The sequence below is a fragment of the Natrix helvetica genome (assembly GCF_964273705.1).
Source record: "Natrix helvetica genome assembly, chromosome: 1".
In the NCBI taxonomy this organism is placed as follows: domain Eukaryota; kingdom Metazoa; phylum Chordata; class Lepidosauria; order Squamata; family Natricidae; genus Natrix; species Natrix helvetica.
Genome location: NC_138548.1, coordinates 20,206,133 through 20,219,177, shown reverse-complemented (window position 1 = coordinate 20,219,177; position 13,045 = coordinate 20,206,133). Strand labels below are relative to the sequence as shown.

At 49.1% G+C, this 13,045-nt stretch overlaps 1 protein-coding gene across 1 annotated transcript in view; it reads right to left on the bottom strand.

Annotated features, from left to right (window-relative positions):
- The window catches only part of PDE4C (phosphodiesterase 4C), a 67,709-nt gene extending 54,976 nt beyond the window's left edge, over positions 1-12,733 (bottom strand). Inside the window, exon 1 of the mRNA XM_081958692.1 lies at positions 12,085-12,733. Coding sequence (XP_081814818.1) covers positions 12,085-12,233 — 149 coding nt within the window. The 5' untranslated portion in view covers positions 12,234-12,733. The remainder of the gene's footprint in view (positions 1-12,084) is intronic.
- Between the last annotated feature and the right edge of the window lie 312 nt (positions 12,734-13,045).

The window sequence follows — 13,045 nt, the reverse complement described above, 5'->3', positions numbered from 1 at the left end:
TGAATCTTTTCTAGGAACACAAGAATTTGCTGGGTCAGGCCGAGGACTGTTTCATCCAGTGCTCTGTTTATCCCGAGGATCAACCAAATAGCTTTAGGAAGTGCATTGGTTGGTCATGGAGGGAATAACGTCTCCAGGTAGTATCCCTCAACAACTGGTATTCAAAGACACACTGCTCTGAATACTGTGTAGAGCAGTGTTTCTCAAACTTTGCAACTTTAAGATGTATGGACTTCAACTCCCAGAATTCCCAAGCCAGAATTCTGGGAGTCGACATCTACACCTATGAAAGTTGCAAAGGTTAAGAAACACTATATATTATATTTCTATATTGGCATCATGGGCACTAGCACCCACAGTTTTTCCGTGTGTAAAACCGGGGGGGGGGACAACCCTTGCTAGCTGACATCTTTAGCAACAAGAAATCAAACTACTTCCCATTTTTGTCATTTCAAAAAAGTTCTATTGATTATCAGTGACGTGCGGTCAGTAGAGGCAAGGGAGGCAGGGCCTCACCTCTCTTCATGGAATAATAGTATATAATATTATATACTATATATATATATATAATACATCCGTCCGGCCGTGCCCGGGAGCTGCGGAGGCAGAAATGTTGTCGGCGCCTCCGGATGATGAACCAGTCGCTTGCTTTCGTCATCGGGAGGCCGATAACATTTCTGCCTCCGCAGCTCCCGGGCGTGGATGGACGGAGGTAGCCAGAATGGCGCCGAGGCAGTCCGGTGGACGAGTGACCGAAGATCTCGCTGCCTCGCTTGCTCGCTCATTCGCTCGCCGGACTGCCTCAGCGCCATTCTGGCTACCTTCGTCCGGCCACGCCCGGGAGCTGCGGAGGCAGAAATGTTATCGGCCTCCCGATGACGAAAGCAAGCGACTGGTTCGTCATCTGGAGGCGCCGACAACATTTCTGCCTCCGCAGCTCCCGGGCGCGGCCGGATGAAGGTAGCCAGAATGGCGCCGAAGCAGTCCGGCGAGCGAGCAAGCGACGCAGCCTGATCTTCGGTCGCTTCCAGAGCCGGAGCGGGATGGAGCAGCCACCGCCTTGGAAGTGAGTCGCACGGACGGAGCTTTGGGCCTGAGGAGAGAGGCAGGGACGGAGGGAGTGGGGGGAGAGGAGCCGCCCCCCTCACCCCCCAGGTATTGGGGAAAGCTTTCCCGAAATGGGCGGGGGGTGTCGCGGGAAATAAAAAGGGCGCATGCTGGGGGGGGACGAAGGAGGCTTTGGCGTGCCTTAGAGGTGGGCGGGCAAGCAACGAAAGGAGCAGCGAGGGCGGGCGGTGGCTGCAGGCGGCAAGGCTTGAGCGGGGTGAAAGGGACTGGTGCCGGTGGAGGATGCAATGCTACGCCGCGGTCCCCTTAATGTTCACTCAGGAAGGCGGAGAATGAGACCACGTGTGCTGCACACGTGGTGCCATTCCCCGCCTTCCTGATGACGTCACCAGCCTCCCCAGCCATAACCCTCACCGCACGTCACTGTTGATTATACATTTAGTTCAGGAACTCGGTATTCCTCTTTAACAGTCCTCCAAATGGATTGGACTGCATTTCCTAACTTCTCTAGGTTTTAGCAGCATTTTTCTCCAAAGTTGCACCTTTCAAAAATATTGGATTACAACTGCCATCATCCATCCAACATCACAACTAAGAATCTTAAGTACTTCAGTCCCTTATAATTGCATGGTTTATGGTTAAGGAAAACTACCTTCTAACATAATTCAAGCCCAGGATTAAAAAGAGAATGAAAAATTCAGAAACAAGCAGAACTTAACAAAGTCACCCCCTTCTTACTCATCTTATCTTTTCACTCCCCCCACCCTTTTCTACTGGATTCTGCAGCTGCCCTGTAGCCATCCTTAAAGCAACAAAGAGAATTGGCTGTCCTCTCCCAATGCTCCTTCACTTTTTAACATCTTCTATCTGCTGTTTTCTAAAGACTCTGTGCAACACAAGTGGCTAAAAGTAGGAGAATTGCAGAAAATATACTGTATTTTTCGGAGTGTGACACACCTTTTTCCCTCAAAAGAGGCTGAAAATCTGGGTGCGTCTTATACACTGAATACAACATTTTTTGCCTCCTGAAACCCTGCCCCCTTTGCAAAAATGGCAGTGGATAGTCTTTAGGAGGCTTCCAGAGTGCTCCTGGGGGCTGGGGAGGGCAAAGATGAATGAAAAAGAGGCTGATTTTTGCCCCTCAGCCCCCAGGATCACTCTATAAGCCTCCTAAAGGCTATACGTGCCCTTTTTTTGACAAAAAAACGGACTCGTTTTTGGGAAATCTGCAGAGTGCAAACACTTTTTTTTTAATTTGCCTTTTCAAAATCTTGGTGCATCTTATATTCTGAAAAATAGGGTAATTGCCAGCCTCTCTCCCTCTGGGGCTACTCACTTCTCCTCTACAGAAAGATTAGCCCACCTAAACCTCCTCATTAAGTGAGAATTGAATAGCTTATTAACTTTTCTCCATTTGGGTTCAGAAGAGCTAAAAGCAACTGGCCACACTGAAGTCTACTATTTAGATCGCCCCAAACACTCTGGCCAGTACATTAAAAGGAAGGTGCTATGTCCATCTCCCAGATGGCTACTAGATCCTCCATCTTTCTCACGGCTAGCAAGGCGGATCTGAAGTTTGGCAAAGGGAGAAACTCTGAACAGTTTCTCCCTTTGCCAAATACTTCCTAGACCATTTTCTGTTGTGGCCTGCCAGTGGCCAGCAGAACTGGCAGCAGATTCGGACAGTGAGGAGGTTGGGGAGGAACATGGGCCAGTCCTGGAGTCTGGGGAAGGCTCTGATGAGGGCTCTGTGTCGGAGGCAGAGAGGGGGTCAGGGCCGTATGCCAGTTACCAGCTGCCTTCAGAGTCAGGCATCAGTGAGGCAGATGAACAGCTGGAGCCTGTTCCCAGTGTGCACATGTGCAGAGTTGTCAGACAAAGGGAACAGCTAAAGAACAGGGGTCGACTTGGGAGTAAGGCCACAGGTGGACGATGAATGGCCTTCCCAAAGGAAATAGGAGCGAAAGGGGAGTGGAGTTTGCAGGAGACAATTAGTTTACTTAATTGGTTCGTGACTCTCCAAGACTCCTTGCCATGTTTTGCAGATATCAGCCTGGCAGCTCTCCAAGCCAGATAAGGCTTGTGACTGTAAATCTTCCCTTGAAGGACTTTGCTGGATGTGAATGAGCAGAATTCACAGCAAATTAATAAAAGGGGTTTTTGTCGGGACAAGGAGTCTGCTTCATACTTTCGGTCAGAACATTTTCATTCGGTTACAGCTTTTGAGAGATCAGTGCTTTGGGAACCCAGATGCAGTTTGCTTAAAAGCCAGATCTGGACTGTGGAGGGGAGGAGGATGGGTGGGGCGAAAGACCCTTAAAAGGAGAAGATATCATTTGAACTAATTTTACCAGGGACACTCCCAATGTGGAAGGGCCTCTGGAGGATGTGACCACATCCTCTTCGCAAGCCACAGATGGGCCTAAACCCCAAGGGATTCTGTACAGTATATATATCCAGGTCCCCATATCAACCCCCCATAACCACCAACAGCCTCCCATTCCTATGAAATGCATTTGATTATGGAACAATGGGTATCCTTTCAACAGCTTTGCTCCAGCTCACGTCAGTGCCAAAGACCAGCAGGGTGAGATAATCAGTCAATTGTTTCTGGAGTACAAGCCTCAAACCAGATCCTGAAGTGCCTTTGGGCAGGACGGGGTTGGGGGGTCTGGGGAAACACTCTGGAAATGCCAGGATATGCTTCAGTCTGTCACCCCCACCCCCCCAAATAGAGGGGAGGGGTAGAGGTCCTTCTTTCTATCTACTCCGGCAGAAGCTAGTTTCCAAAAGACGGTGAGGTTATTATTATTATTTTTGAATCAATGCAATGCAAAAAAAAAAAGGAGGAAAAAGAAATAAAAATAAGCACTCCATTCAAAACTGGTTGTTGTTTTGTTTCTGGTTCATCTCTCCCAGTGGCACAACATGGACAAAGCCTTCATTGTGGATCAAAATCTTCTGGATGAACAATTCATCCTGGTGACTAACCAAGCGATGGGAGCTTCCTGCCTCGCTCTCTCGCCACGCTGAAATGTCAGACCCGGTTCCTGAATGAATGAGTCCAGATGATGGCTACGTTGGGCCTGGAGTGCCTCGGACAGAAAAGCCTGTGCCTCTCCCTGCCCTTCCTTCGCTCTCCCAACAGCACAGGGGGATCAGTTGGCCTTGAGGAAAAGGCACTACACTCATATTCAGATTTTTGCAGAACTCTGCAGTCTCGTTGAGACTCAGCTCAGTGGAAAAAGAATAGAAAAGAGAGAGAGGGGAGGGGAAGATCCAACACAGATTTTCTGGATCTCAGAAACGTGGCATCACTTGGTGCAGTGGTGGGTTCCGGATCCCGTCGCAATCTGTATGCTGCGACGGGGCTGGGCGTCCACCATGGGCATGCGCGCTGCGGACATATGCGCACTCACTGCCCTGCGGCACTCCAGCTGCTCAACGGAGGTCGCGTAGGCACCATGCGCTAGGCGTGTGCGTGCAAATGGGCCAGTTAGCTTAAATACAGGTAACGAATGAGGGCGGGTAGCTGGGCCCTCTAAAGCACCGTTCCGGTACAGTGGCTGCTGCTCCCAGCAGCCACTGGTACGCTCGTACCGGGATGTACCGGCTGAAACCCACTACCGGCTTGGTGGTGTGTTTTTCACTTGGTTGCTGTTAATCAGAGTAGGGTGACAGAGTCAAATCTAGTCCAGGATCTTGTGACTAACCCTGGCAGTATCCTATCTCCTACTATACACAGCCAGAAGCCTCCTGGGAAGCTCACAAACAGGGGGCAGAGATTACAGGTAGTCCTCAACCTATGACCGCAATTGAGCCCAATGTTTAAGTTGCTAAGTGAGGTAGTTGTTAAGGTGAATTCTACAACTTTTCTTGCCACCCTTGTTAAGTGGATCAGATCAGTGTTACGTTTGATAGGTGAATTTGGTTTTCCCATTGACTTTACTTATCAGAAGATCAAAAAAAGGTGATCGCAGAACCCCGGGACCGTCATAAATATGAACCAGCTGCTAAGCATCCAAATTTTGATCGTGTGACCAAGGGGATGGTGCAATGGTCATCAGTGTGAAAAATGGTCATAAATCCCTTTTTTCAGTGTTCTAGCTTTGGAGGGTTAGCAAACAAATGACTGTAAGTCGAGCATTACCTGCAATCACTTATTATTTCCTAATAATTGTTGTTGCACATAACTTGTGAGAAATACCTCACGCCAGGGGTGTCCAAACTTGGGAACTTTAAGACTTGTGGACTTCAACTCCCAGAATTCTGGGAGTTGAAGTCCACAAGTCTTAAAGTTCCCAAGTTTGGACACCCCTGGCTTATGCTGTTTAAGACAGAGCAACAATTTCTCCTCCTCCATTTTCAAAGCACGTAAAACGTAAGGCCATTTGAGCACCTGAGACTGAAAACCCCCTAAATATGCTTCTTTCTGTTGTGAAAAAAATCAAAATAAATAGCCCTTTGCTACCTGATAAATAAAGTCCGCTAAATGAAGGCAGGCAGAGGTAGACTTTTTCAGTACAGGGAGGTTTCATTTCGTTAACACAGGAGTTTTGGAAGGTCCATTTACTAACTCCACAATTGGTCTAACTCATTACAATATCAGAATAACAGATTTGGAAGGGACCTTGTAGGTCATCTAGTCCAACCCCCCTGCTTAAGCTGGAGACCCTATATCTGGGATGGCGAACCTATGGCACGCGTGCCACAGGTGGCATGCAGAGCCATTTGTCAGGGCATGCGAGGCACGCTGGCCAGCTGAGTTCAGGCTTTTTAAAAGCCATTTTTCGCCCTACCCAGGCTCCAAAGGCTTTATAGGAGCATGGGGAGGATGAAAAGAGCCTCCCCCCCCCTCGGAGACCCTCCGGAGGCTTCAGGAGCTTTCCTGAAGCCTCCGGAGCACAAAAAACTGGCCCTATGGGCAAACTGAAAGTTCGGGAATGGACTTCCGGTTTGCTTGTAGGGTCGTTTTTTGCCCTCTGGAGGCTTCAGGGAAGCTTCCTGAAGGTCCCCGAAGCCTCTGGAGGGCTTAAACCGACCCTACGAGCAAACCTCCTAGGGTCATTTTTTGTACTCCGGAGGCTTTAGGGAAGCCTGAAGCCTCTGGAGGGCCTCCGGGGGGGCAGGGGAGGCTGTTTTTGCTCTCCCCAGGCTCCTATAAAGCCACTGGAGCCTGGGGAGGGCAAAAAAACCATGCAAAATGAGGGGGAGTGCCGTGCATGTGCACTGGGTGTGTGTCGCACATTGCATTATGGGTGTGGCACGCTGGCACATGATCCCCCTTCACTCCCCCCTTTATGGCACACAGCCAAAAAAGGTTCGCCATTGCTGCCCTATAACATTTCTGGCAAGTGGCAGTCCAGTCTCTTCTTGAAAGCCTCCAGTGATGAAGCTCCCACAAGTTCTGAAGGCAACTTCTGTTCCATGGGTTGATTGTTCTCACTGTCAGAAAATTCCTCCTTATTTCTAGGTTGAACCTCTCCTTGATCAGTTTCCATCCATTATTCCTTGTCTGGCCCTCAGGTGCTTTGGAAAATACGTTGACCCCCTGCTCTCTGTGGCAACCCCTCAAATATTGGAAGACTGCTATCGTGTCTCCCAGGGCCGGATTTTCCTATAGGCTAACTAGGCTTCAGCCTAGGGCCTCAAGATCAAGAGGGGCCTTTTATTCTTATTTATTATCCGTGCCACATTTTTTATAAAGGTTAGTACCAATTACAACATGTTTCATTTAATATATTGATATATATCACAGTAATGATGTATTTTATTATCTCTCATGTAATTTACAAACTTAAAAATGGGAGGTGAAAGGGCCCCATAAGTGAAATAGCCTAGGGCCTCTTTTCATCTAAATCCGGCCCTGGTGTCTCCCCTCTTCATTAGACTAGCCATGCCCGGTTCCTTTAACCGTTCTTCATATGCTTTAGCTTCTGGGCCCCTAATAATCTCTGCTGCTCTTCTCTGCACTCTTTCCAGAGTCTCAACATCTTTTTTATAGTGTGGTGACCAAAACTGGATGCAGTATTCCAAGTATGGTCTTACTAAGGCTTTATAGAGTGGTACTAGTACCTGAAATGGTCTTGATTCAGTCCCTCTGTTAATGCAATTTAGGATTGCATTGGATTTTTTGGCTGCTGCCACACACTGTTAGCTCATATTTAGCTGGTTGTCCACTAAGACTCCAATATCCCTCTCACGGTTACTGCTATTAAGCCAGGTTTCATCTAATCTGTATGCGTGCTTTTGCTTTTCTTGCCTAAGTGTGAGACTTTACTTTGGTCTACGTTGGATTTCAATTTGTTAGATAGGGCCCAGTGTTCAAGTCTGCCGAGATCCATCTGGATCTTAAGCCTATCATCTAGGGCAGGGGTGTCAAACTCGTGACCCATGGGATGGATGCATCACACGCTGGCCATGCCCACCCCCAGTTTGGCGAAGGGGGAGGGGAGGTCGCGATACGTCACGTTACTACAATGTGGCGTGCAAGTTTGACACTCCTGCTCTAGGGTGTTGGCTGTTCCATCCAGCTTAGTGTCGTCTGCAAATTGGATGAGTTCCATTTCTATTCCCTCATCCAATATTTGCAATATTTGCAGATTTCGCATGCAAACAGCGGGGCAGCCCACGAATGGCAGGAAATCATAAGCAGGGATGGAAAGAATCAGCCCTGCCCAGGGCTTATCCCTGGAGGTAGACTTCCTCCAGTCATGCAGTTTCCATTCCAACGGATGGACACAAACCCACTTTCCTGAAAATTGGTGGGAAAACTCCAGCATTTTTCAGCAGCTCAGGCGTGGACCTGAAGCCAAAATCAAGCTCAAACAAACCAAACGTTACTTCCCAAGCCAAGAAAGACACACATTGAACAAAGGCGAGATGGCTGCTTCTGAAGTCGCTGGTGGAAGGGACATTTCGGTAAGAATGAGCAAGGTCACCTTGTTATCTGTCTGACACACACACACCATTTTTTTTCTTGGTTGCCTGTGACTTTGCATGTTAGGGGAATCCAGTTGCTGTTCCCTGTGGTGTATACCAGATTATGTAAGCTGCAAGGCCTATATACACCCTACACCAGAGATGCCTAACCCTTTCCAGACTGAGTGCCCAAAGAGTGCGTGCCTGAGCCCCCCAAATGCAATGCACGCCCCCTAGGGGTGGGTTCCTGCCAGTTCTAACCTCTTCTATAGAAGAGGTTCCACAAATCTACAGTGCCGTTTAGAACCGATTCCATCTCCCTCCCCCCACCCGTCCGGACATCATCAAGATGAAGAGCGAGAGGAGGAATTCTGGGAGTTGAAGTCCACAAGTCTTAAAGCTGTCGAGTTTGAACACCCCTGGGAGTTTTTTTCTAAAGGGTTAGGGGTGCAAAGGTCTTGTAACCTGACAGCTTTAAGACTTGTGTGCTTCAAATGCCAGAGTTCCTGAGCCAACATTTTGGTTGCTAAGCAAGAGCGTTGTTAAGTGAGTTTCACCACATTTCACAAGTTGGCCACGCCCACCAAGCCACATGGCTGCCAAGCCACTCCCACCCGGGAACATGGCTGGCAAGCCACTCCCACAAAACAAGCCACACCTACAGAAGAGGTTCTAAAAAAATTTGAAACCCACCACTGACGCCCCCCCATGCATGCGTGGGGGGGCATGCATGCATGCACACACAAGCCCCCCATGCATGCACGCATGATCCCTGCACATGCAGCCACGCCCCCTCTCGCATGCACGCACGGACCACCTGCACATCCCGTGCCCCCACGCGGCAGAGACCGAAGAGCAGCTGGCCGACGGGAGGCACGTATGCATGCGCGGCAGAACTGAATTGGGGCCACAGCTCGCTTGCCATCAGAGAGGGCACTGTGTGCCACCCACCTCTGGCACGCATGCCATAAGTTCGTCATCACGGCCCTGCACCCTTAGCCAGGGTTTTTTTTGTCTATGTTCACGCAACCCCTAAAATAACCAAGTCAGCTGCTAGGCTTATACAAGCCTGCAAACTTTCAAAAGTAAACAAGGCAGAGTCATCGTAAGTAAGTTACCTATATTGGGTAACCTACATGCAGGGTCAGTTCTTAACGGAACTGATTTAAGGCTTCTCTGTGAGCAAAGCCCTTGCAGTCCCATTTCTTTAGGCACCGCCTGGACTTCAGCAAGCTCGAATGAGCCCAAAGATATCTCTGGCTTTGACAAATCCAGCATAGTCTACCCGGACAGTGTTAGTGTGTCCTTTCTTTCCGCTTCTCTCACTGCCGTTTCCGCTTAAAGAGTCGTGTTCAAATCAAGAGAAGTAACAGCTCCGCTAAATTCTCCATTGATCCCGTTCCCACCTTAAGCGCTGCAAGAAGCGGCTGAAGAACTAGGAAGAACATTTTGCCTCGATAACGACACGCTGAAAATACCTGCAGAAAAAGGCCAAGAAATCTCTTATCTTCCCCCCACAAAGAACGATGTGGAATGCAGGTAGTTCTCAGCTTACGTCCGGAATTTTGGTTGCTAAGTAAGTCAGTTCTTAAGTGAGTTGCACCCAATTTTATGATCTTTTTTTTGTTGCTGTAGTCGTTAAGGGAATAACTGCAGTTGTTAAGCGAATCACATTCACCTCGCTGTTAATCAAATCTGGCTCCCCCCCCCCCCCTCTCCGTGGACTCTGCTTGTTGGAGATGGCTGGGAAGGTCACAAATAGCAACCCCATGTCCCTGGGACGCTGCAACCATCACAAATACACGACATTTGCCAAGTCGCTGGATTTTGATCGTGTGGCCACAGGGGATGCTGCAAGGGTCATAAGTGTGAGTCGTAAGTCACTTTTTTTCAGCCCCATTGTAATTTCAAATGGCCACTAAATGAACAGCAATAAGATAAGGACCAGGGGTGGGATTCAGCTGGTTCGGACCGGTTCATGCAAACTGGTAGTTCTGGCGATCAGTTAGCCCCGCCCATCCTCCCCTGCGCTAGTCTGCACGTGCTTAGCGAACCGGTTGTTACACTGGTTGAATCCCACCACTGATGAGGACAACCTGCAATAGCTGGTATAGGGTTTCCTGCCTAGGCAGGGGGTTGGACTAGAAGACCTCCAAGGTCCCTTCCAACTCTACTATTGTATTGTATTATTGTATAGCTGTTGAATGTTAAGAAAAGTGTTCCTAACACAGAAGGGAAACAGCTGAAGTGTGGAAGAGGCTGCTTGCCACCCCCTCCCCCCAAATTCACTAAAGCTTTTCAGTTTGGGTAGACCAGTGGTGAAATTCAATTTTTTTTTACTACTGGTTCTGTGGGCGTGGCTTGGTGGGCGTGGCAAGGGGAGGATACTGCAAAATCCCCATTCCCCTCCCCACTCCTCTGTGTGTGTGTGTGTGTGTGTATTGCAAAATCTCCATTCCCACCCTACTCTGGGGCCAGCCAAAGGTGGTATTTGCCAGTTCTCCAAACTACTCAACATTTCCGCTACCGGTGCTCCAGGACCTGTCAGAACCTGCTGGATTTCACCCCTGGGGTAGACCCCTTGAATGAGGATACTTTAGATCAGTGTTTCTCAAACTTGGCGACTTTAAGTCCTGTGGACTTCAATTCCCAGAATTCCCCAGCCAGCTATGCTGGCTGGGGGATTCTGGGAGTTGAAGTCCACAGGACTTAAAGTCGCCAAGTTTGAGAAACACTGCTTTAGATCTTCTCACCATACAGGGGATTGAACCTTTGGGTCTAAATGGCACCTTCCAATACCCTGGTTCTAAAATTGTGTTTCAGGAATGGGCAAAGCATCACGTGATGCTTTGGGAAAGCCAAAAAAACCGAGGGCCCAGAAAACAGCCACAGATGCGCGGAGGTATGTATGCGAATGGAGGACACCCCCCCCTCTCCCACACCTCCCTCGTGAGCGCAAGAGAGCAGCTCCCTTTAATCCCCATCCCACTCACTCACCAGGGGAGGGAAAGCAAATCTGGCAAATCCTCCCTCCCGACTTTTGTTTTGAATTCCACCCCACTTTGTTTGCTTTAATTGCTCCTGACCCCATTGGGGAAGATACTTTCGGAATCTGGAACTCCTATAAATAGTTGTTGATGCGGCTGGAAGGGACTTGGCGAGAACAAGATCTGAGCCTGTGGCTTGTGCGAGATGGCGGAATCTCACAATGGACTGAGGTTATCTTTCTCCACTTTGGGAGACAATCTCCCTCCCCCACGCCATGGTCAAAGTTAAAACGGAGTGCAGAAGGGGGAACCCCCCCCCCCAAACCTATGTTGCCAAGAATCATAAACATTCCCGAAAGTACTGCAATGCATCTGAAGCATCCCTTTTTACTCAATTAGAGACAGATTTATTTCCTTACTTAAAGGCTGATGTATTGTTTTGCTTGGAGGGCAATCTCCCTGCCCCCCTTTCAAGTTCTGAAAAGCCTTAAAAGACAAAATGCCTGCAGGAAGCTCAGAAGACGAAGACAGCTGCTCTTTCCCACTGTATGTTCCCAGATAGAGTGGCTTTGCAGTGGGAGGTTCCATTTAATACTAAAAGAACATAGAAGACGATCTGATCGAAGATGCCTTATTCATCCTACAACTGATTTGCTCCTATGGACCGGCAGAGGCGTCTAACAAACTTTAAGTTTGTTCGAACAATTTACTTTGCCATTTACTTGTCCAGAAAATGGAATTTTAAACGGAAGAACACTTTTCTCTTTTCAAGACAACAGGATACCTGTTCTCATCCACTGGAGAGCCAACCTGCAACTTTTCCCCCTGGCCGACAGGATATTTGAGATTACTTTAAAAGAGAGTGAAACGTATCCATGAAGAACAGGTTTAACTGCTAAGTGGAAATTCTTTGTGGAGAATCTGTGAGTCCCGGAACACAAAGGGGAGGCTTTGCTACTAGAAAGATTTAACTATCTACTGCTAGAAAAAAGATAAATATTGAGTTAGGTGTTAGTTTGTCCTTCTTCAAGCTCATCCTTATGGAACCTCTGAACTAGGAGCGCATAGGACCCAGAGAAATCCTCCCCCCACCCACAAATCCTCTTACCAAAGTGGATGGGCCACAGTAAACCTCCTCTGGAGACGAAGATTGGGGATCATGCTCATTTTCTCGGAGAGGACAACAGGTGAGCTGCCGGTCTTGGAGGATGGGGAAACTTCCGGGGAGTTGTGTAGCTTGGAGCAGGAGGAGAGCATTCCCACTTACATCACAGCTGCTGTTCCACAGAGGCAGAGAACTCAAGCAGTTGCCCCCACCACAGCCGCCACTGCCACCGCCCCCAAGGCTCCGCACAAAGCCAAGGATGGTAGCTGATGGCCAAAAGGCTAAATTAGACTCCGGAGCCAGAAATGCCCAATGCGATGCGAAAACAGAGGCCCAAAAGGACACCGTCACTGCCACAGAAGGAAGCCCGGTTGGGACCCATCCTCTTTGCAAGAAACAAGCTCTTCTCTCTCTGGTTCCTTCAACTCTGCTGTCCTGGTTTGTTTGCCTTCCGTGTCCAGAGATGTGACAGCCTCCACAACGTTAGACGTCCCGGCCCCGAAGGAGCTCACCATCCTCTGATTTGGTGGCCCCTTGAAGGGACCCCAGCCATTATTCAAGCCCAGAGCAAGACGAGCACAGGCACCATCCCATCCACTCTGCTCTAGGGAACTTTCTGCTGTCGCTCACCCCCAGCCGGGAAGCTAAACAAATGGCTTGGCGTGGATCCAGCTGACAGCAGGGCCAAGTTTCTCTCGTCACTGTCTCCAGCAAGGGTAAGCCAGGGACAAGGGGCAAGAGGCTTGTCCCATAACTCACCTGCAGCTCCCTCTAGCTCCCTCCCTTAAACACTTAGGCCATCCTCGGGTAGACAGCTTGGGTCAGCCAATGGTGGTCAGCCCCACCAAGACAGCGGAGCCCTTCCCAGAAGCTCAAATGCAAAAAAGACTTTTGCCTTTACAGAGCTGCCTCCCAGAGCAGCACAAGCTATTGGAAAAGGCCACAGTAAACCCTCGCAAAAGCC